This window comes from Erpetoichthys calabaricus, chromosome 1 (genome assembly GCF_900747795.2).
Source record: "Erpetoichthys calabaricus chromosome 1, fErpCal1.3, whole genome shotgun sequence".
Lineage (NCBI taxonomy): Eukaryota > Metazoa > Chordata > Cladistia > Polypteriformes > Polypteridae > Erpetoichthys > Erpetoichthys calabaricus.
The window spans coordinates 21,344,705-21,367,879 of NC_041394.2; the positions used below are offsets into that span (position 1 = coordinate 21,344,705).

Genomic DNA, 23,175 nt, shown 5'->3' on the forward strand with positions numbered 1-23,175 from the left:
ATAATTTGCTAAAATGTCACATTTATGGTGATTTTGACTTTGATTCAAGAGTTGCATGTTTTGTGAGAGCACACTTTTCCTACTATTGCAGAAACATGGGCCTACAGTAATGTTCACTTGATAAATTGCATTAGCCTTTCTGCTGGGTAATTTTCCATTTAGGTTTGGTACATTTTGTGTTGCAGTATCATTTCCATCCACAAGATGGAGTAAAGTATTGCAAATATTCTGTCTTTTGTTTTTGGCTGAATCCATAATATTTCTATTTTAAATATTACAACATTGAAAGGAATTAACAAAACATTCGTTGAGGTAGTGCACACATCTTTTGAAGATGGAAATCTCTCCAGGAAAAATAGATATGATTACATGTGATTATTTCCCAGTACTGTAGTTAGTGTCTAATAATTAAATCACAAATTAGTCCAGTGTGAGTAGTTGCAATATATGTAACCATTATCTCTCTTCACTTTCTAAGTGAAAGTTATAGGCATTGCACTTGCCCAAGCCATGAGTATTAAACTGAACCTGAGCACTGGTTATGCTGCTGTTTGTTAAGTCATTTTATAGTATGTGTCTAGAGCAATCCTAGTAAGTGCCTATGCGGAAAAAGGAAGGTACAGGTACTGGGGGGCATAAGGCAGAAGCTCACAATGAATGGAAAACTGGTCCATTACAGGGCTGACTCTCAAACACATAGCATAGCGTATTGTTAGCTTTATATTGTACTTTTTAAAGTGCATCTCATTGATATCTCCTTTTTGCACTTGAACATAATTTAGTTTTCTTTGCATCTGTCATTTACTGCACTTCTAAGGTCGATAATTGTAAGGGAAAATATCTATGATGTTAATGATATAGAATTACAGGAACCTTGCATCCCTTCTCAATTATGACACATTTTCTATTTTTAGTTCACATTTACAAAGAATATTTTATATATAGTTCTATTCATAGCTGTTACAATATGTGTTTAAGATACGTGAGGTGTTTTTACATGCTTTATAGATGGAGAACTTGCTGAGAAAACACATCAGTTACCACACTACAGATGGTTTCTTTGCCATATAGCATAAGATCACAGCATCAAGAAAAAGCTTTTCACATTTTAACAATTTTCACAGCGTGTCACATAGACTAAAATTGTATATGACATAAAGTTTACTTTATAAACATGACTTGTTGCTCAAAAGAACAGGACACAAGGGTTCAACACATCAGAGTGAAAACTTGCCATAATTAAGGTGCAAAAAAGAATAAACAGATGTCAATATAAAGTAGCCCAACACCCACAATTATTTAAATAAACAGATTAGCAAAAACTACATTTTAGAGGTGGATTAATAACAGAAAGTTTTGCTTGAAGCATGTAAATATTGAATTCCATGTCTCAATTAGACAAACTGACAATGCAGTCTAACTGAAAAGGCACATCTTTGGTATGTATACAGTAGTGCCATCCACTAATATCAGCACTCATGGTAAAAAAAAAAAAAAAAAAAAAAAACAGAAGCTTCTTTTTCTCATTATATCGCTTTACATAGACAAATGGCTTTAATTTATTTCTGGAATGCCAGCGTTCACTGTTGCAAAAACTACAATCCTTAGTTTGATATATTTTGGCATCTTTAAAAATACTGAAAGCGCACAGGAGAGCATTCAGTCCACTCATCCATTTGGCTAGATAATTAATGCCAGTGTATCAGCCTGTCTGCTTTTAAGAGGCATCTGGGTGTCTAACAGCAGAACTGATTATTTTCCTGATGACCCCCAATAGTACAAAACCATATAGTTTGTTTTTTCACTTGCCTCCTTTTTCTCTTTAGTTTTGTTTCTCACATTGTGTTATGCTTTGAATATTTCAGCTGACTAACTGCACATGCTTTTCTTACAGGTATGTGCTTGAGTGTTCCAACTGTGGAATTATTTATCGCAGTAGACAGTACTGGATGGGGAATCAGGATCCAGAAAGCAGTGTTGTGCGGTCAGAAGTTAGACATGTCTGGCCTGGGGTAAGCATGGTTTGTTGTTAAAAAGATCCCTCAGATTGCAAAGGAGTTTAATACTGTAGACTCAGTTAATGGGATTTCTGCTGTCAGTTTTAGCAAATGTATTGCATAATTTATTAGAAGGTTTAGAGTGTACCAGTGTATGGCATTTTAAGCCAGTGAATGGTAGCATTGCATATTATTTGCTGTTTTTATGTAATATTAAAAAAATGAAATGAAATACTATCAGAGGTGTAAAAAAAAATTTATATTTTAAATTTTTAAATAACACTAAGGTTTATGCATTGTATTTCTGGTGCACAGAAATAAATTATAACTCACGGTGTTTTACTGCAAGTGTTAAATGTCTAGCAGGCTCTAATGAAATGTGTTAGTTTATTCTGTTTAGTAAGATAGATCAAAATTAAAAACCTTTTATCTGATTTATTCTCCACTTTTTACAGAATGAAACATTTTCAATAAATCATCAAAACGCTGGGAGACGTGTGTTAGATGGGGTTAACTTTGTGATCCAGTCAGTGACTGAATATAGCTCTGGACCAAGTAAAGCTGTAACAGCCTGGCTTACTGACCAAGTGGCACCCCCCTACTGGAAACCAAACGCAGACATATTGGTGAGCCCCTGTTTGTCATTCTGTTCTACATTGTGCTTCGTGTTGCACTTTAATTAACATCCTGTTAAACATTTTCAAGGTTTTTATATGGAGTAATAAAATACACATTGTACTATGTAAATACGTAAATGTAGAAGGACACACATTTATCTTGATGTGTTGTAATACTTTGGAAACAATAACTTTAGGATTTTGGTTAGCACATTTGTCTGTAGAAGTTAGAATGTTGCCCAGATTCATGTATCCCTTACAAAGTTTTGTTACTAATTAACTAATTAACTTTTGTAGCGTGGCACCAGAGAGAGGTGACGTGTTGCGTGCTGCTTTTCGTTTTTGTGTCTGTATTTTTGTTATTGGGTCACTGCTTTTTGCAGATGATGTTGTCCTGTTTGCTTCATCAGGCCGTGATCTTCAGCTCTCTCTGGATCGGTTCGCAGCCGAGTGTGAAGCGGCTGGGATGAGAATCAGCACCTCCAAATCTGAGACCATGGTCCTCAGCCGGAAAAGGGTGGAGTGCCCTCTCAGGGTTGATAGCGAGATCCTGCCCCAAGTGGAGGAGTTCTAGTATCTCGGGGTCTTGTTCACGAGTGAGGAAAGAGTGGAGCGTGAGATCGCCAGGCGGATCGGTGCGGCATCCGCAGTAATGCGGGCACTGCATCGGTCTGTCGTGGTGAAAAAGGAGCTGAGCCGCAAGGCAAAGCTCTCAATTTACCGGTCGATCTATGTTCCTACCCTCACCTATGGTCATGAGCTATGGGTAGTGACCGAAAGAACGAGATCGCGAATACAAGCGGCTGAAATGAGTTTCCTCCGCAGGGTGTCTGGGCTTTCCCTTAAAGATAGGGTGAGAAGCTCAGTCATCCAGGAGGGGCTCAGAGTAGAGCCGCTGCTCCTCCACATCAAGAGGAGTCAGATGAGGTAGCTCGGGCATCTGATCAGGATGCCTCCTGGACGCCTCCCTGGTGAAGTGTTCCGGGCACGTCTAACCGGGAGGAGGCCCCGGGGAAGACCCAGGACATGCTGGAGGGACTATGTCTCTCGACTGGCCTGGGAACGCCTTGGGATTCTCCCGGAAGAGCTAGAAGAAGTGGCCGGGGAGAGGGAAGTCTGGGCATCTCTGCTCAAGCTGCTGCCCCCGCGACCCGACCTCGGATAAGCGGGAGACAATGGATGGATGGATGGATGGATTTTTGTTATTGTCGCTGTTTGTACTGCCTGTTTGCTGTTTTATTAAATATGACCATATAACATTGGTAAACATCAAAGCAACAAAGGCACAAGTCCATACTTTTAAAGTTTAACACCATCATTCCATCCCAGCTCATCGCTAAACTCCTGGATCTGGGGCTTAGCTCTTCACTGTGCAACTGGGTACTGGACTTCCTCACTGGCAGACCACAGCAAGTGCGTATTGGTGGAAAAACTTCCTCTATCATCACCATCAACACTGGCACCCCACAGGGCAGCGTGCTGAGCTCCCTGCTTTGCTCTCTCTACACACATACGTTTGCTGACGATACTACTGTAATAGGTCTGATCAGCGATGACAATGAGACGGCCTACAGGGAGGAGGTCAGAATGGTGTCAGGACAACAACCTCACCCTCAGCGTTTGCAAAACTAAGGAGATGATTGTGGATTTCCGCAAACAGGCAACAGAGCACAGCCCCATCTACATCGGAGGTGAGGCTTTGGAGCAGGTCAGCAGCTTTAGGTTCCTCGGAGTCACCCTCACTGATGTCCTTAAATAGTCAAGTCACACTGCAGCAGTAGTCAAGAAAGCCCAACAATGCCTCTACTTCCTCAGGAGACTGAGTAAAGCCTGGATGTCCCCCACAACCCTGTGCAGATTCTACAATTGTACTGTGGAATCCATCCTGACAGGTTGCATCACATCCTGGTACAGCAACTGCTCAGATCAGGACTGCAGAGCTCTGCAGCATGTGGTGAATACAACACAGCAGATCACGGGCACACAGCTCCCTGTGATCCATGACATCCACACTACACGCTGTCTCAGGAAAGTGAACCGTATCAGGTGGGACCCCAGCCACCCTGCACTGTCACTTTTCACCCTTCTCCCATCTGGAAAGCGACTAAAGTCCATTCAGACGCGCACCTCCAGGTTCAGGAACAGTTTCTACCCAACTGCAATCAGACTCATGAACAATCAGTTACCTTGTGTCACCTCCACTGCTACCTGCATATATACTTCTGCCACTGTATCTGTTTATTTCTAGCATTCTGGTTTTATTTATTTACTTATTTATATTAATTTATTTATTGTGTGTGGGTTTTTTTTTTCTTTTTTTTGTGTATGTTCACTGTCTGCAGGGGCTCATGCGAGCAAGCACTTCATTGTACACGGTACTTGTACACATGACAATAAAGAATTGAATAGTTGAATTGAATGAACTGAGTATTGTTATATACCATATCAGCTGGCAAGGTGCCTTGGGCAGCGAAAGAATACTGAAAAAAAAAAAATAATGGTGCAGTCCAGTTCATGAAGTCCTTTTAAGTAATTCTGTCTCAATAAAATTTTAAAGTTTTAAAGAGTAAAACAATTTATTGATAAACATAAGAAATATAGAAATATGATCACTGCTTGCTTATCATCATATAAGCTGAGGAGCAGGACATATGAAACAGACAAACACATAACACAGAAGAGTCTGTTTTTTTAAAATAGATGGATAGAACTTTATTTGTCCCCAAAAGGAAATTTGGCTTTTTTCTGAATTTTCTTGATTTTTAGAAGCATTTTTGTTTAGTTTTTCTCTTTTGGAACCTTAGCCTTAACAATATAGTCAACTTGATCTTGCTCTAATGCACAGCGGAGGATTCTTTGTGTTTTTTTCAAATTAGTTAAAAGCTTCTAAACAGTAAAATCATGAGCTTTGTTGCACAGTAACAAGGAAGCATCCTCATTGTACTTGGCATAGGTAGTTTTATAATTCCAACACTTAAGTATTATTGCTTCAGATTCAGTTTGCAATAGACGTATAATGCATCTGCTCGAATTTGCCCTGCTAAAGTTAAACTTAACAGTTTTAGTTTTTACATATGTCCTCTGCCACAACTTTTAGAGACATATAACACACTCAAAATATTAAGCATCTAATGTCCTTACTAAGATGTCCAATTGAAGAAGACTTGCATTTAATTTATGTTTTACATACTGTAACTGACAGCTTCCTCTCCTTTTCTGTTTTGCCAGTCTTTCCTAAAAATGTGTAACAATCTACAATATACTCATCCCCATGTCTGTTATATAGCCAGTTTTCTGTTATGGCTATGCTACCATAATTATGCTCTGCTACGTACGACTCTAGCTCACTTGATTTACTTTTGATACTCCTGAAGTGAGTAATACTTAACTTTGTCTCTTGAACTTTCTTATACATTTGTGGGCAAAAATATTGGCATCCCTGCCCTTCTTCCAGAAAATGCAGCACTTCTGCTTTGGTATTCATGTTTATTTCTTTTGTTTGCATTGGAACAACACAAAAAAAGCAGAGATGAAAAGTCCAGTCTGACATCATTCTGCACAGAATTCCAGAAATGGACTGGACAAAATTATTGGCACCCTCAACTTAAAATTTGGTAGAACACTGTTTGGAAATAAAAAAAAAATGAAATCAATTGCTGCCTGTTACCATGAATTAACTTCTTTAGACTATGCTTCTTTTTCCAACTACTCCAGGTCTCACAGATTTGAAGGGTGCCTTTTCTCAACAACTGTTTTGAGGTGTTCTATGGGATTTAGATCTGGACTTATTGCTGGTCACTTCAGAACTCTCCAGCACTTTCTCTTAAACCATTTCTGGGTACTTTTTCTTCATAAAGCATATATTGTCCTGCTGGAAGTACCATGGCCTCTGATGGAGACCCAGCTTTCTGGCACTGAGCCCCACATTGTGCTCCAAAATCCTTTGGTAGTGTTCATATTTCATGATGTCATGCACACAGTTAAGGCATCCAGTGCCAGATGCAGCAAAGAAACCCCAAAATATCTCTAAACCTTCACCATGTTTGATGGTAGTTACCGTGTTCTTTTCTTTGAAGGCCTTGTTTCATTTTGTGTAAACGGTACAATGATGTGCTTTACCTTTTTGTTCTAGTCTGTCCACAGGACATTCTCCCAGAAACATGTTGGCTACTTTGTGCAAGTTTTGGCTAACTCCAGCTTGGATTCTTTATGTCTCTGTGTCAGCAGTCCTCCCGAGTCTCCTACCATAGTGTCCCATTTTATTAAGATAGTGACAGATAGTGTGTGCTTGTTATACCCTGTGTCTACAGGTCAATTTGAATTTGTTTGGAAGTTGATTGAGGTCCTTTATCCACCATTCGAACAATCCTTCTTTGATATCTTCCATCAATTTTTTGCTTCCGTCCATGTAAAGGGAGGTTGGCTACATACAATGCCATGGGCTGTAAACTTCTTAATGACGTTGTGAACAGAGGACACAGAAATACTAGAATCTCTGGTTATTGACCTGTAGCCTTGAGATTGTCCATGCTGTTCTCAAATTTTGGTTCTCAAATCCTCTGACAATTCTTTATTCTTCTTTCTTTTTCCGATTTCTTTGTGGTACACAGACATAAAGATTGAGTAAACTTTTCTCCATTTAAACAGCTTGCAAATGTGATTTCTATACTGCTGGCACATGTTACTTGCTACATGTGAGTTTAAATACAAAAGAAAGGAGCATCATATGATTAAAAAACAATTATTTCTTCCAATTTTGAAAAGGTGCCAAAAATTTTGTCCTGTCCATTTCTGGAGTTCTGTGTTGAATGATATCAGATTTGACTTTTTTCTCTGCCTTTTTGTGTTGTTGCAATGCAATCAAAACAAATAAATGTGAATTGTAATTGCAACTTTTTTCTAAGAAAAGTGGTACATTTTCTGAAAGAAGTGGAGAGGTGCCAATATTTTTGGCCATGGCCTGTGTCCATCTCTGTGACTGCACTGCTTACTTTTCTCATCCTCACATTTAACTGATCCACTTTATAGAGATTATATTTTGATACATTTGACCTCATTCCACAGGTGTGTAAAGGCTGCAGAAAACACTTTGCGCCATCCCAAAGGAAACACCACTGCCGCTCCTGTGGAGAAGGCTTCTGCCAAGATTGTTCTAGCAAGACCATGCCAGTGCCTGAGAGAGGCTGGGGGAGTGTGCCAGTTCGGGTTTGTAATGCCTGCTACCAACAAGGACCAAGAATCTCCAAGGGTAAGATGCACTTTCATAATATCAAATCATGTAAATGTAGCTTGTGTTTATGTGCACAAACATAATGTTTTTTTGTTTTGTTTTGTTTTGTTTTGAAGAGTCTAAGGTGGAGCCAACAGGGCTGATTGCACGAAAGGTTACAGAGGTGGCACAGAGCACACTAGACTTTGTTTCAACAGCAGTGGAGTATCCACTTGGTAAGGCTCTTTTTAATTCTTTAAATACTAATTTTGGCAAATTGCGGCTGATTTCTGGTTCTGCCATGTTTTACAGAATAAAACTTCACACGTTAAGCTGTAAATTTTATATGTGGTGAGACACTCCAATTGACCCTGCTAAGATGTTTCATAGTGCATGTTCACTGATTTAGAGATTAACACATTTATGTTTGACACTAGAATTATCAAAACCTACGAAAAAACTCGTAGATGCGTCCCACCTTAAATCCCTTCGCACCTTTCCGCCAGCATCTTTTGTCCTCTAAATGTGTCGATAAGCAGCAAGCAGCCTACTATCACATCCCTTCACCACCGCACAAAGTTTTCTCAGCTCAAGTCTGTTTACCTGTGAGTCAGTTGCTTAAAGTTGTATAGAGTGAGAAGTCAAGCAAAATGAAACCTTTTATAAATACTATATCGTTATTTGGAACACATGCATTTGTGTTCTGTGTCTACAGAAATCTATGTAAACACATTGTTAAAAAAGAAATGTTTTTCATGTTTTAGTAATAATTGACAAAATGTAGACATGAAGCATATAATGTGTGAAGCCTGAAGTCCAAATATCAAATAAACACTTTCATAAAAGGTACAAGTATAACAAAACAAGTGCGCTTTTATTCAAGAATATAACTGCAGAAAAAGAATCCGCGTTAGGGTGCAATATTGACACGTCTTTAACACTATTGCTTTGGTGGTGTAGCGATGAGAACTGCTGACTGGTAATCAAAAGGTCACGAGTTTGATCCCACACGACTCCTTTTTGAGAAGTGAACTGCTCTTATTCTTAATATTTTAGAATAAAAACATACATTTGATTTGAGTCTGTAACAGCCGGTGTAAATGTATGGTACTTGTAAAGGTTAGCGTTGTTTTTTTATTCAGTTTTATTCTCCCAGTTACATTCACACTTCCCCCAATCTGACACTGCTATTTTCACATAAAACATGCTATAACAGAGGTGAACTCAGATGATGAGTAAGATTGACTTTTTGAAATCTAAGGGCTTATGCTTTAAGTGCCTTAAACCAGAACATCTTAGTAAAGACTGTGAAGAAAACATTAAATGCCAAATATGCTCTCATTTACATCCAGCCCTTCTGCTTATGAATAAGGAAATAGATAATGACGATAAAGCCACACCTCCTAAAAAGGAGAATGATAAGTTGGAAGAGAAGAACATTTCTTCTTCCCATATTTCTGTGGAACCACTAGAGACTTGTACAGCTACCGGTGCCGGTAAAGAGTGTGTCTTAGCGGTGACTCCAGTTGAAGTGAAGTCTGAAACGAGTGAAAAATGTGTAGAAACATATGCTCTAATGGACTCTGGCAGCTCAGCTACATTTTGCACAGAAAGTTTACAAGAGCTGTTAAATCTTTCTGGAAGAAAGTCTGACATCTACATCAGCACTGTAGAAAGGGACACTGTAAATAGACAGAAATTAGTAAAGTGTACAGTTTTAACCGAGTTACAAGTCTGTGGGGTAGAGGAAAATACATTCTTTGATTTACCAGAAGTGTACACAGTGAACTTTATACCTGTGAATAAGGAGAACATTCCTACACAAGAAGATGTCAAGAAATGGCCTTATCAAAAAGACGTGCATCTACCCCAGGTTAATACTGACCAAATAATATTGTTAATACAATTCTATTATTAATATTATTGATATTAGGTACAAATGCCCGTAAAGTCATGGAGCCATGGCAAATCATACATAGTGAAGGAACTTATACTGTGAAAACAGTCCTTGGATGGATTGTTAATGGCTTGATAAAGGGGTCAGACAAAGAAAGACTGCAAAGTTATTCAGTCAATCATGTGACAATAATGGAGGTAGAACAAATGTTACTCCAGCAATACAATACAGACACTCCAGAGTGTACTGTAGCTGTGAGGAGAAGGAGGAAATGTCACAGGAGGACATTAAGTTCATGTGCATAGCTTCAGATACTGACTAGTGGATGGACACTTTTGCATTAATCTGCCTTTTAAAGATGAGACACTTAAAGTGCCAAACAATCGTTGCATTGCAGAACAATGTATTATTGGACTCAAAAAGAAACTTGCAAAGTATCCAACATTCCATGAGGATTACAAGATTTTCATGAAAGACATTTTAGACAAAGGATATGCCATTAAGGTACCCATTGAACAGCTGACCCTTGAAAGGGAGAGAATGTGGTACATGCCTCACCATGGAGTATATCATCCAAAGAAAAATAAGATCACAGTGGTTTTTGACTGTACAGCCACTTACCGAGACTTCTCTCTAAATGAACAGTTGCTGAAAGGACCTGATTTAACTAATACACTCATGTGAGTTCTTACAAGATTCAGAGAGGAGCCAATTGCTCTCATGGCAGATATTAAATCAATATTTTATCAAGTGAAAGTTCTAGAAGAAGACACAGATCTTCGTTTCCTGTGGTGGCCTGAAGATAATCTAAACAATGGACTATAGGAATACAAAATGACAGTGCATCTTTTTGGTGCTACTTCATCACCCAGTTGTGCCTCTTATGCTTTACGGTGAACAGCAGAGGGTGCAGGAGGCACAACTCCAGAATAAGCGGTTAACATGGTGCTGCACAACCTCTATGTTGATGACTGTTTAAAGTCAGTTGCTACAGAAGAACAAGCCATAAATTGACCAAAGATCTTCAAGACCTGTGCTTAAAGGGAGGATTTTATCTTACAAAATGGGTAAGTAATAGCAGAGCAGTCTTGTTGTCCATTCCTGAAGAAGACAGGGCAATAGATCAAAAGGACTGCTAAGCTTAATTTAAGAGAACTGTGTAAAGAGAAATATGCATGGGATCAAGAGGTGGAGGTTAAGTATGTCCAGCAATGGAAAAAATGGATGGACGATTTGTAGCTACTTGTGGATTTCAGTGTAAACAGGTGCATTAAACCGCTTGGATTTGGTTACATAATGTCTGCACAAATGCATCATTTTGGAGATGCTTCAGAAAACAGGTGTGGCACTGTGTCCTACCTCCTCCTGACTAATAAAGAAAATAAGAGAGATTGTTCATTTGTAATGGGGAAATCAAGAGTGGCACCACTAAAACCTGTGACTATACTAAGGTTAGAACTTACAGCAGTAGTGGTAGCAGTCAAAATGGACAAAATGTTAAAACAAGAACTACAGATTACCCTGCAAGAGTCAATCTTTTGGACTGACAGCACCACAGTATTAAGGTACATTGCAAATGAAAGTGCACACTACAAAACTTTTGTTGCCAACAGAATCTCAGTGATAAGAGAGCACTCTCAAACCTCGCAATGGAGGTATGTCGCATCTGCACAAAATCCTGCAGATCAGGCATCAAGAGGATTGACAATAGAAAGCTTCATCAAAAGTAAGACCTGAATACAAAGTCCAAATTCCCTGCTACAGCCAAAACACAAATGGCCTAAAAGACCAAAAATCAAAAGGTGTGTAGTAAATCTTACAAGTGTAGAAGAAAAAATTGAACCAGTAAAAAGACTTGTGGAGTACTATTCAAAATGGTTCAATTTAAAGAAAGCAGTAGCGTGGTTCCTTAGGTTCAAAGAAGTGCTACTGCGTCTGAAAGAAGAGAGAAAGGCAATTCAATATACAGTCAGTCAATCTGGACACAGCCCAGAAAGACAAACAGCACAAATCACAGAACATATGAAGGAATACAAATCAACAATGAGGCTGAAGCCACTGTCTCTAAACAACTTGTCTAAAGCAGAAAACAAACTTATATTCGCCTCAGTCAACTACAAGCTTACCGAGAGGATGTTAAAGCCTTACATAAAAATCAGCAAGTAAAGAAAGGTAGTAAAATCATCAAACTGGACCCAGTACTGCAAAAAGGACTTCTGAGAGTTGGAGGAAAAGACTCAGCAAATCTGCTATGCCAGAAGAAGCAAAACACCCTGCAATCATTCAGAAGAATTCACATATTGCTACTCTTATTGTGCAACAAATTCATAAAGAAATTGGACATTGTGGGCTTAATTATAAGATGCTACAAGCTCCTGTAAGTCCTGGGTAATGGGTCAAGTCATCAAGACAATGCCAGATGCAAAGGGGGCAGTCAGAAGAGTTTGTGTGCAGACCAAAACTAGCACACTGGACAGGCCTGTGAACAAACTGGGCCTGCTCCAGAAAGCAGCAAATGATTGTAATGATTAATTTTATTTTTGCATGCTTAATTTTAATTGTGTTTGTGTTTTTACAGTAGAGTTTAAGTTTTAAGGTTGGTTTAAGTTCATTAAAGTAGAGAAGGCTCTTACTAAGTAATGTTAAAGTAATTGATTTCTGCCCTAGCATAAACAATTAGGGGCCAGATGTGTAAGAGCCATTTCCTAGTTACATAAGAATCATAAATGTTTTACTCAATGACAATGCGTAATTTATGGGAGGTTCCTATAATCCCCATAAGTAGAATTGAATTGGTATATTCTAGCCATTTCTAACAGCTCTGACTAAACATTATTCTCAGTTAGTGATCAGCCTTGCCATGTGTAAGGTGTAGAGGGCACAAGGTTTCAAACCGTGCCGACGTGCCTTTTGAATGTGTAAAGTAACATGTAAGGCAGGGATGTGCAAAGTCATTCCTGGAGGGCCGCAGTGGCTGCAGGCTTTTGTTCCAACCCAATTGCTTAATAAGAAGCACTAATTGCTCTAGAAACACTTCTGCTTCATTTTAGTTATCTCCCTCGTTAAGATTTTGAACCCTTATTGCTTATTTAAGTCTTAAACAGCTGCATTCTTGGTTTTTAATTGCTCCTTATTAGCAATAAGATGCAAATGACAAAAGAAACCAGCAGTTATCCATTTTGCTTGTTACCCTTTACGCCTGTGTGTATTTATCATGCACTATTTGGTTTAATTAAATACTTGGAAGGAAAGAGAAGACAAAAAAGTCAAGGATTGAGAATTACCCATCCGTTTTACACTTCAAAATATTTGGATATCTTTAGAATGGAAAAAAAAATCTAGGATTTGAGAATGACTTGACATAGCAGAGTTAAAGCACTAAAAAGCCATGAAATGTAATTATTGGCAAGGATTGTTTTCTAATTAAACAACTGGGTTGGAATAAAAACCCGCGGCCACTGCGGCCCTCCAGGAATGGCTTTGCACACCCCTGATGTAAGGCAAAGTGCTTAATTTAAGTGCTGTGCTGTACGTGTAAAGCGTACAGAAGAAGAAGTTAAGAATCGTTAAGTATGGAAGAAGAAGTAAAGAACTTTTAAATACAGAAATAACTAAAGTTTCTCAAGAAAAGTTAAGTTTACAGATGATACATTTTTCCTTTTTTTTTTGCCTTTTATTCTACGTGTGTAACTACTTTTTTCTTTATTCTTGTGTGGATTATTTGCCTTTAATTTTCACTAAATATTTTTAAAATGAACTTTTGGACTGAGAGATTTCTTTCGACACACGTTTTACCCATGCTTGTACTTGCCTTATACTTCGGCGGCTACAATGATAAATGTTTTGGGCTGAAGTAAAACAGATAACAGCCAAGAAAGACATCAAGGTTCTGTGGTACTGTAGAACTACTTACATGTGCACTGCATTGAGTGCTCCAAGCCATATTTTCTGTGAATTATATGATACAGTGCTTCTCAAAGTGATTTCAATTGAGGACCGAAGTCAAAAGTATGATTTACCACCTATGGCATAAACGTCACATTACAATTACCTTTTATTTATGTGAAAAATACCAGCATTCAAAGCCAGTATCACTGGCTGCATGGGGTTAAAGGACTTACTTTGTTATGGGTGAGCTCTCCAAACTGACATTAAAATAAATTTAACAGGCATTGATAGAAATTTAGAATTGTCTGGAACTAATTTAATTTCATAGTGACATACCTTGAGCATGTTAATAAAATTAAAAAGGTAAAAACTGTTGTAGGGACAAAAAGCCTGATAAATCTACACTGGGATGGGCTGTGTGCTTGCAACTGTAATGGCTTTCTGAAATGCTCTTTTCCGGAAAGAGCGAACTAGCCCTCTGGAATGATTTATTCTGGGAATTGCGCACACCAAGATAATGTCACTGAGGTTTTAAGTGAGATGATTTAAAAGGGTCACAGGTTGTTGTCAGATTGTTAGAGAGAGAGAGAGAGTTAGTAAGAAGTGGAAAATCCTCTTCGAAACGGAGAGAGTGAGAGCAAAGGGTTAGCGTCAGCTGCATTCCTGGATGAAGCCCTCAGGTTAGTTGCTTTAAAGTTGTGCTGTTTGGTTGTAGCAGTAGGAATGTACTTGGGCTTGGGAGCAACTTACTTTTGATAAAACAAAGACCTTAAATTTTGCATTTCCCATGAACTGCCTCGTATCTACTTTGAAATCCCATTCAACTCCTTAACAGTAGCTCCAGATTAGACTTTATTATCTAGGAGGAAACCCATTATGATATCCTACTCTGTTTGACTTAATTTTGTTTAATCAGATATCTGGAATTCCATTGGGCCTTTTTTGTCTTATCGATCTCTGGAATTGATACGGGAAGGTGTGCTTACTTTAGTACCGCTGTATTGCGTATGTGAGTGTGTCTTTGATTGAATTGTGTGCTACTATACTGTATGTGTTTTGTTTTGTTAAATAACAACCACAGGGTTTGAATTCCAAAGCCCTAACCACTGTCATACTGCCTGCATAATAAATAATGGATAAAATGCAAAGAACAACAAAAAATACATTTCCGCATTTGTCAGCCAGTGATAAATGGATCACTCCTCCCAGGTTAATTATTACCGTATATACTCGCATATAAGTCAGATCTTGAAACCTGAAAAATCGATCATAAAATCAGACCCTGACTTATACGCCCGTTCAAAAATATGACACTTCAGGTTTTTTTTTTTTTAACATCTTGCTTCCTCCAATCTGGCACCAGTTTCTCAGACACATCAAATTTTGTTGCAGCAGTGCAGTTACCAATTTCTTTTGCCACTTCAACAACTTTCTTCTGATCGAACACTCCGTCGTAGATAAGGGATGCTCTTACGATAAAGGAGTATGAGGGTGTGCAAACGTTGCTTCGGAATAGTTCGGGTATTACCGTGTGGTCACGTGGGCAAAAATACATGGAGAAAAAAAAGGCTGTGTGCTCCGTGGTTACTCTCTCAGGTACGGAAGTGTATTAGGGCATCGGAGAAGAAGAAAAAAATATGGACACAGTGAAGAAAAAAAAGTATATGTCGAGAATAAAGTCAAGGAGGAGAAGAGAGGAAGTCAGTTTAAGAAGCATGTACCAAGTAACATTGGTCAGGGAACACTTCACACAAAGCATTTAATGTGCTGCATTACTTATGACGGAGTTTGAGGAAATCTAGTAAATTAAACATTGATTTTAAAATGACGTTTACAACGTTCTATTTTAATAACAAAATAAACTGCGAGAATACAGTCAACATGTCGACTTTAATCTCGACAGAAACCTTGAGATTAAAGTGGAAATGTAGAGAATAAAGTCAACATGCCGACTTTATTCTCGACATAAGCGATGAGATTGAAGTGGAAATGCCAAGAATAAAGTCGGCATGTTGACTTTATTCTCTACATACACTTTTTTTTTCTTCACTGTGTCCGTATATTTTTTTTATTCTCTGCGGCCCTAATACGCTTCCGTACTCAGGTGGCCGTTAGCATATCATGATCTCTTGGACCGATATAGTTAGTTTTCCGCATTCGACTTATACGACCAACATTATAAAATACCGGAAATTATCCGCAGGAGAACTTAAACGTGAGTATATACGGTAACTGTAGGTCCAGTCTATTCTTCCCTTATATTTTTATGAGTTACACTTGGTTATCCGAGATAAAAAAGAGAAAAAAAAAACTCGGCTTTTTTGCCTATTGGATCACATGAGTCTATGCTGCTGTTTCACTCTTTTTTTATTTTTATTCTTTGCAGGGTTTGTTAAAGAAGTGGCGAGACCTGATTATTGGGTGCCAGACAATGAAATCGTAAAGTGTCACAACTGCTCCATACCCTTCACACCAATGATGTCTAAGCACCACTGTCGGTCCTGTGGTCAAGGTGTCTGTGACCATTGCTCCACTAAACGGCGCCCAGTGCCTTCTCGTGGTTGGGACCACCCTGTCCGGATCTGTGATGAATGCTGTTCCTAGAAAGGCAGTCTGTAACTGTGAATCGTTCAAACACAATATGCTGATAACAGATGGCCAAGAAACAACAGGGTGGACAACTTTAGGTTCCTTGTAAATTTTAGAGATCTTAATGGACGTTCTATGCATCTGTAACTGGAGCAAATCTTTATATTTCTGCTCATTTTAGTTTGCATTTTGAACCTCTCATTGCCTAAATTTAAGGTTACCTTAATTAACTTGGAGTAATGCTTTTCAAAGACAATCCACTGTCTTGAGTGTTAATTTAACATGCTATGGGCGACTGTTTTTTCTAAGAAATTTCCTTTATTGAAAGGCTTGTGCCCTGTACATAATGTTGATTAAGGAACCCCACAGTTTGCAAGATTTTAGTAGAGCAATCTTTATGTTGATGCACACACAGCTAACTTGTATTGTACTGTCTGTATCTGTGCACACCACCTGGCAGGCATAACCCTGTTTTTTTGCTCATTGATTTGACAGCCATGCACAAAATAACTCTGTATGCTAATGAAAGAAGACAAAATTAAGAAAGGAAAAGACAGATTGACTGACAAATGAGAATTTTTTTAAGGTAATAAGAGATTTGAATATTATGTTCTCCCCATACAAGGTAAGATGCCAGTTACACCTTGTTAGTAACGTATTTATGTTGCATTTTTAAAGACCAAACAGCATTGATGTTTCTAAAGCCTATTTTCTGTTGCATCTCACCTTGACCTATCAATTTGTGAGTTGCCACGTGAAATTACGTGCCTGTGTATGGACTGGATGTCACCACTGCCCTTTTTATTAAGTTATTTTATTGGGCGACACACAGCATTCAGTAGCACTTTTGTAGTCTGATTCAATGTCTGTGTGAAATCATTTTATTAGCAGTTGTTGGAGAATAGGACGGTGACTCCTTATTCAAAATTGAATAAAACACGCTGCAAACTGTGTCACATCTACATAAGTAAAAGTGGTAGTCTTCTTGAATGGTAGAGATATTCCAAAACCACATTTGAAACAAGACAATCATTCGAGCACAGCCTACCTCTGCTGCTGCCTGTAGGATTGGACGTTTAACAAGCTGAGCACTTGTAAAATTAGATTTTTGACAAAGTTTTTAGGTGATTTATTTTCCTCCTGGTATCCATTAGTAAATGGATGGATGGATGAAAATGCAAATTTTTTTTTCTTCTTTTTTAATTTTTTTTTCCATTAATTAAAATGAAGTTTTATGTAAATTAGGCGATTTTTGTATTTGTAGGGTTAATAACCACAATTGCACATTTAAACTGTTCAAGTCTTAAAATTAGCAATGTTTAGGGAAATTATAGAGATTATAGGCATGAATTAACTTTGATAGTTTATTTTAATGGTGGAGTGATAATCCATCGTGCATTTGAAGGAATCTTGTCTTGTCTATACTTTGTATAATAGAGATGACAAAAGTAATCTGAGCTGTTTCAAGTCACTTTTGTACTGCTCTCTCCAGACAAACAACTCTTCTAGCTTGATCATGAGGACTGGAATGGCATCTCCTGTGTAAGAAGCTATAATATGAAACTGATTGAGTTTTTTCACGGCCTCGTTCTGTGTTTGAGCATTGTAACCCTATGTTATAATGTTTACATATCAGATTCAGTTATAGCGTATTTACTCACCTTTTCTTTTTTCCTGAGGAAAAGACAACAATCTGTATATACCTGTAGATCAATGTTACTGGACGCACTTTAAAAAAGAATTATTATATTCATACTATGATGTATATTTTTAAATCTAATTTCATTTGAAATATTATATTGCAAGACAAGTCTAACTAATTCAGTTTTGCCTAGTAAATTTTCCTAAAACACCTTGGTCCCCTGTTTTTCATTTGAAAAGGTTTGTAAATGTTATAATCAAATGATAACCTGTGTTAATTTACTTTGGGGTCGTGGAAGGTCTGTAGCTGTCGGGTCAAAATCAGGAGCCAGCTGTGGAGGGGATGTCATTCTGTCACAAAAAATACCCTCGCTCTCATAATCACATGGTGCTGTTTGGTTATATGGCACAAGTCAAAGGGGGGGATTCCAGGATGGAGTCGAATCTTTTCAGTTCAGTCGTGTCCTTTTTAATATCCACTTATTTAAAAAAATGTGTTTAAAGCATTCAATGAATTAGGCTAGCTGGTCCAGGCTCTTACTATAAACAAGAACACAGTGACACAGATGAGTAAATATTGCACAGATGCTAGGAGGTTTTTCTACACCCAGGGAAGCATAGATACAGTCATATGAAAAAGTTTGGGAACCCCTCTTAATTCTTTGGACTTTTGTTTCTCATTGGCTGAACTTCCTTTTAATATCTGACATGCCTTATGGAAACAGTAGTATTTCAGCAGTGACATTAAGTTCATTGGATTAACAGAAAATATGCAATATGCATCATAACAAAATTAGACAGGTGCATAAATGTGGGCACCCCAACAGAGATATGAAATCAATACTTAGTTGAGCCTCCTTTTGTAAATCTAACAGCCTCTAGACGCTGTCCTCCTATAGCCTTTGATGAGTGTCTGGATTCTGGATGGAGATATTTGTGACCATTCTTCATACAAAATTTCACCAGCTCAGTTCAACTTGATGGACAGCCTGCTTCAAATCATCCCATAGATTTTCAATGATATTCAAGTCAGGGGACTGTGACGGCCATTCCAGAACATTGTACTTCTCCCTCTGCATGAATGCCTTTGTAGATTTCGAACTGTGTTTTGGGTCATTGTCTTGTTGGAATATCTAACCCCTGCGTAACTTCAACTTTGCGACTAATGCTTGAACATTATCCTGAAGAATTTGTTGATATTGGGTTGAATTCATCCGACCCTGAACTAGCCACACAGCCCCACAGCATGATGGAACCTCCACCAAATTTGACAGTAGGTAGCAGGTGTTTTTCTTGGAATGCGGTGTTCTTCTTCTGCCATGCAAAGCACTTTTTCTTATGACCAAATAACTCAATTTTTGTCTCATCAGTCCAAAGCACTTTGTTCCAAAATGAACCTGGCTTATCTAAATGAGTATTTGCATACAACAAGCGACTCTGTTTGTGGCGTGAGTGCAGAAAGGGCTTCTTTCTCAACACCCTGCCATACAGATGTGCTTTGTGCAAATTACGCTGAATTGTAGAACGATGTACAGATACACCATCTGCAGCCTGATGTTCTTGCAGGTCTTTGGAGGTGATCTGTGGGTTGTCTGTCACCATTCTCACAATCCTGCTCATATGCCGCTCCTGTGTTTTTCTTGGCCTGCCAGACCTGCCTGGTTTAACAGCAACTGTGCCTGTGGCCTTCCATTTCCTGATTGCATTCCTTACAGTTGAAACTGACAGTTTAAACCTCTGAGATGGCTTTGTGTAGCCTTCCCCTAAACCAGGAGACTCAACAATCTTTGTTTTCAGATCTTTGGAGAGTTACTTTGAGGATCCCATGCTGTCACTCTTCAGAGGAGAGTCAAAGGGAAGGAAGCACAACTTGCAATTGACCACCTTAAATATCTTTATATCTCATGATTGGACACACCTGTCTATGAAGTTCAAGGCTTAATGAGCTAATCAACCAATTTGGTGTTGTAAGTAATTAGCATTGAGCAGTGACAGGCATTCAAATCAGCACAATGACAAGGGGACCCACATTTTTACACAGCCAGTTTTTCACATTTGATTCAATTTCATACAACTAAATACTGCTTCACTAATAATCTTTGTTCAGAAAACACTGCAGTAGTCAGATGTTCCTAGGAAATGAAAGACTTACCACTGTTATCTTTTTTGTTGAAAGGAGAGTCAATTATTATGCAGGTTGAGAGGGGTCCCAAACTTTTTCATATAACTGTATGAGGAATAAACTGCCAAGTAGAGTGGTAAATTGCTGGAGTTTAGAGACCATCAAATCTGAGAAAATTAGGAGGATAGGACCAGCACGCTTATTGGCCTGAAAGGCCTGTTCTCATTATTTGTTCATTCAAGAAAGAAAGAACTTACTTTATTGGTCCCCAGGAGGACATTTAGCTTTTTGCAAAAACTCTTTAAATAAATACATACATAGATTGATAAATAAATGTATACACACATTCTGTAGTCTAAACACACACCAATATGAGTAAAAAGTAAGGAAACTTTTGACTTGACAGTCCCAGGGAAGGTATTATGCAGTTGTATTGCCGCTGGTATAAATGACCCCAGTCGCATTTCTTGACGCACTTCTGCTGAATAATTTGTCAAGTGAAAGTCATCAGTATTAGTGTGTCAGAGAGAGGGTGTGCAGCATTGTTCATAATGGCGCTCAGTTTTATTTTAACTCTCTCCTACTACTTCCAGGAGTTCAAACTGTGTCCTATAATGGAGCCTGCCCTTTTAATTACCCTGTTGATTTGGAGGGCCTCTCTTGAAATGACGTTACCACAGTGTAGAAAATTGTACTGGCCATCACAGCTGTAGAAGATATGAAGGGTGACACTTCCGACATTAAAGGAATGCAGTCTCCTAAGGAAGAAGACCCTGCTCTGCCCTTTCATATATACTGTAGGTCCTCTGTGTTCCAAGAATAATCCAATCTGTCATTGATGCGGACCCCAAAGTACTTTTAAGAGTGCACCACCTCCACATTCACTCCCTGAACGGTGACTGGACATTAGATGCTCTTTGGTGTGGCAAAAGTCAATAAGCAGTTCCTTGGTTTTGCTGATGTTAAGGTGCAGACAATTCCCTTTGCATGAAGAAACAAAATTCTCCACCTGACTCCTCTCCTTTGTCTCATCCCCCTTATCAATATGCCCCAAAAGTGCATCTAATTTAGAATCACTATTAGAATCATCTTTGGAGAATCTGCTAATAGAAGTATCTTTAGAGAGGTTAGGAGGAAACCTCACAGGCACAGGGAGAACATGCAGACTCTACAGAAACGGTGACCAAATGCAGGATTCACCCCCAGGGTAATAAATCCAAAAATGCAGCAGTGCACACATTTATTGTGTATAACACATAAAATGTAAATGTTAATAAATAATGCAAAGTGGTAATCAAGAACAAGGAAAAAATTAACAATCAAATATTAAACTCTCTGCAGTGACGTTTAAAATAGCGTCTTGGCCTTTGCAAACAATTGAGACACTCGCTGAACTTTGCAGCCCGTCCAGATGACTGTTTAATGTTTGATGTTTATTTTCTTGCTCCTCTTTTTTTATTCCCTGCATGCTTCACCTTGCTTAGCTGCCAAAATGAGATGACCTCATTATGGTACTTTTGTGCCAGAATATGAGATGTGGAACTAAGAGGGAATTGTGTAATCAATTACCCCCTATGACTCCTACTTGTATAGTTTGACACCACCTGGGAAGATGGAATTTACAAGTCGCAGTCATTAAATTTGACGTGCTTTCCGATAAGACGTCGTGATGAGTCCTGTAGTCTGACGCCGGCCTCAGACGGTAAGCTGCTTCTTTTTCTTTGTCATTAGCATCTCTTTAGAAAACAAAAAGCAATAAAAACAGAGAATAAAGCTGTTTTATGAATTAAACCTGCAAATAAGGATTGAGAGTCTTAGCAAGTGAGTGAACTTAAAATGGAGCACAAAAGTGTTGTTTGAGTGGCAAGTGCTTCCGCAAGAATAATCAGCTTTAAATAACCAAAATAGGTGGGGAAAAAACCTGCAACCCTTCAGGACCAAACGTGTGAGGACCCCGTGCTTTTGCTTAAATATTTTTGGTGCCTGTTCTCCATCTGGGCTTTTCTGCACTGTTTGTATTTTTGAGCACATTTAGTGTTTAGTTCTCCTTTTTCTTTTTCCTTTAAGCCGATTGCTGTTATAATTGGTGTTTTAATGCACATTTAGGAGTCATTTGAGTGGGCAGCTGCTCGTGCTGATGCCCCAGAATCAGGGGGTCAGACAGGCTTTTGTGAGTCCTGTGCAGTGAGCTCCTTTATAGCTTCCTGTTTTCAGACTATTAGTGCGGCCCGCTAGGGTTTTGTGCCATGTGCTGTACCTCCGTATTCGTTGTTTTCCTGTTGCTGCCAAAATCCGAGCAGCATCGTGGCATGTTCATGATTAAATGTTTGTTTTATATGCCAGCTGGTCGTGACAGTTATGCTTTTTTTCCTTATAATTTACTATAGGAAACATGCCAAACACCTGTATCATTGTTCTGTGTTCTCTCAATCTTCAGTGCTTAAAAAGTGCATGGATTCCTGTACAAAAAAAGTATTTTAGTGGAGTGCTCAGCCACTCAAGCACCACCTTCTGCACCTCCACATCTGACTTGAAAGCCTCTTTGAGTCGTCCAAAGAAGTAACCACTGGGGACGGGATCTGGCAAGTATGGTGGATGGGGAAGACACTCAAAGTGCAGCAATCGATGGTTGTAACCATTGCACTGGCAGTGAGGGCTGAGCATTGTTATGCTGCAACAAGACACGTCTAGTCTGAAGTCCACGTCATTTGGATTTGATTGTAGTCTGAAGTCCACGTCATTTGGATTTGATTGTAGGTTGAAGATGGTTTCAGAGGAGGTCTAAATACATGGCACTGGTGACAGCATCGACCCCTAGGCATATATAATGACGTCAAGTTCATCCCAAAAGACATTCAGCATTACCTTCCTTGTAGATGGCTGTGAGGGGAGCTTCTTCAGCTTTGGTGAGGAGGGATGGCACCAATCCTTGCTCACTTTCTTGGTTTCTGGCAGGTGATAGTGAACTCAGATTTCATCTCCCATTACAAGTCTTGATAGGACACAGTCACCTTCTGCTTCAAAGTGCCAAAGAACTTGTTGAAAGGCACGAACACTTCATTGTTTCAACCCTGGAGTTAGCTATTGTGGCCCCCACCTTGCAGACACTTTATGGATGTGGAGCACATCGTGGATGATGTGGTGTGCTGAACCCTGACTGATGTCCAGAAATGCAGCTATTTTGTTCACTATCATCTCACTGATTCTCTGTCGTG

The 23,175-nt window shown here is 38.8% G+C and overlaps 1 protein-coding gene across 1 annotated transcript in view; it reads left to right on the plus strand.

Moving 5' to 3' along the window:
* si:ch211-11n16.2 (zinc finger FYVE domain-containing protein 1) overlaps nucleotides 1-18,049 on the plus strand; it is a 68,194-nt gene extending 50,145 nt beyond the window's left edge. Inside the window, exons 7-11 of the mRNA XM_028796165.2 lie at nucleotides 1,895-2,012; nucleotides 2,453-2,623; nucleotides 7,679-7,862; nucleotides 7,961-8,059; nucleotides 15,995-18,049. Coding sequence (XP_028651998.1) covers nucleotides 1,895-2,012; nucleotides 2,453-2,623; nucleotides 7,679-7,862; nucleotides 7,961-8,059; nucleotides 15,995-16,212 — 790 coding nt within the window. The 3' untranslated portion in view covers nucleotides 16,213-18,049. The remainder of the gene's footprint in view (nucleotides 1-1,894; nucleotides 2,013-2,452; nucleotides 2,624-7,678; nucleotides 7,863-7,960; nucleotides 8,060-15,994) is intronic.
* The last annotated feature ends 5,126 nt before the right edge of the window (nucleotides 18,050-23,175 follow it).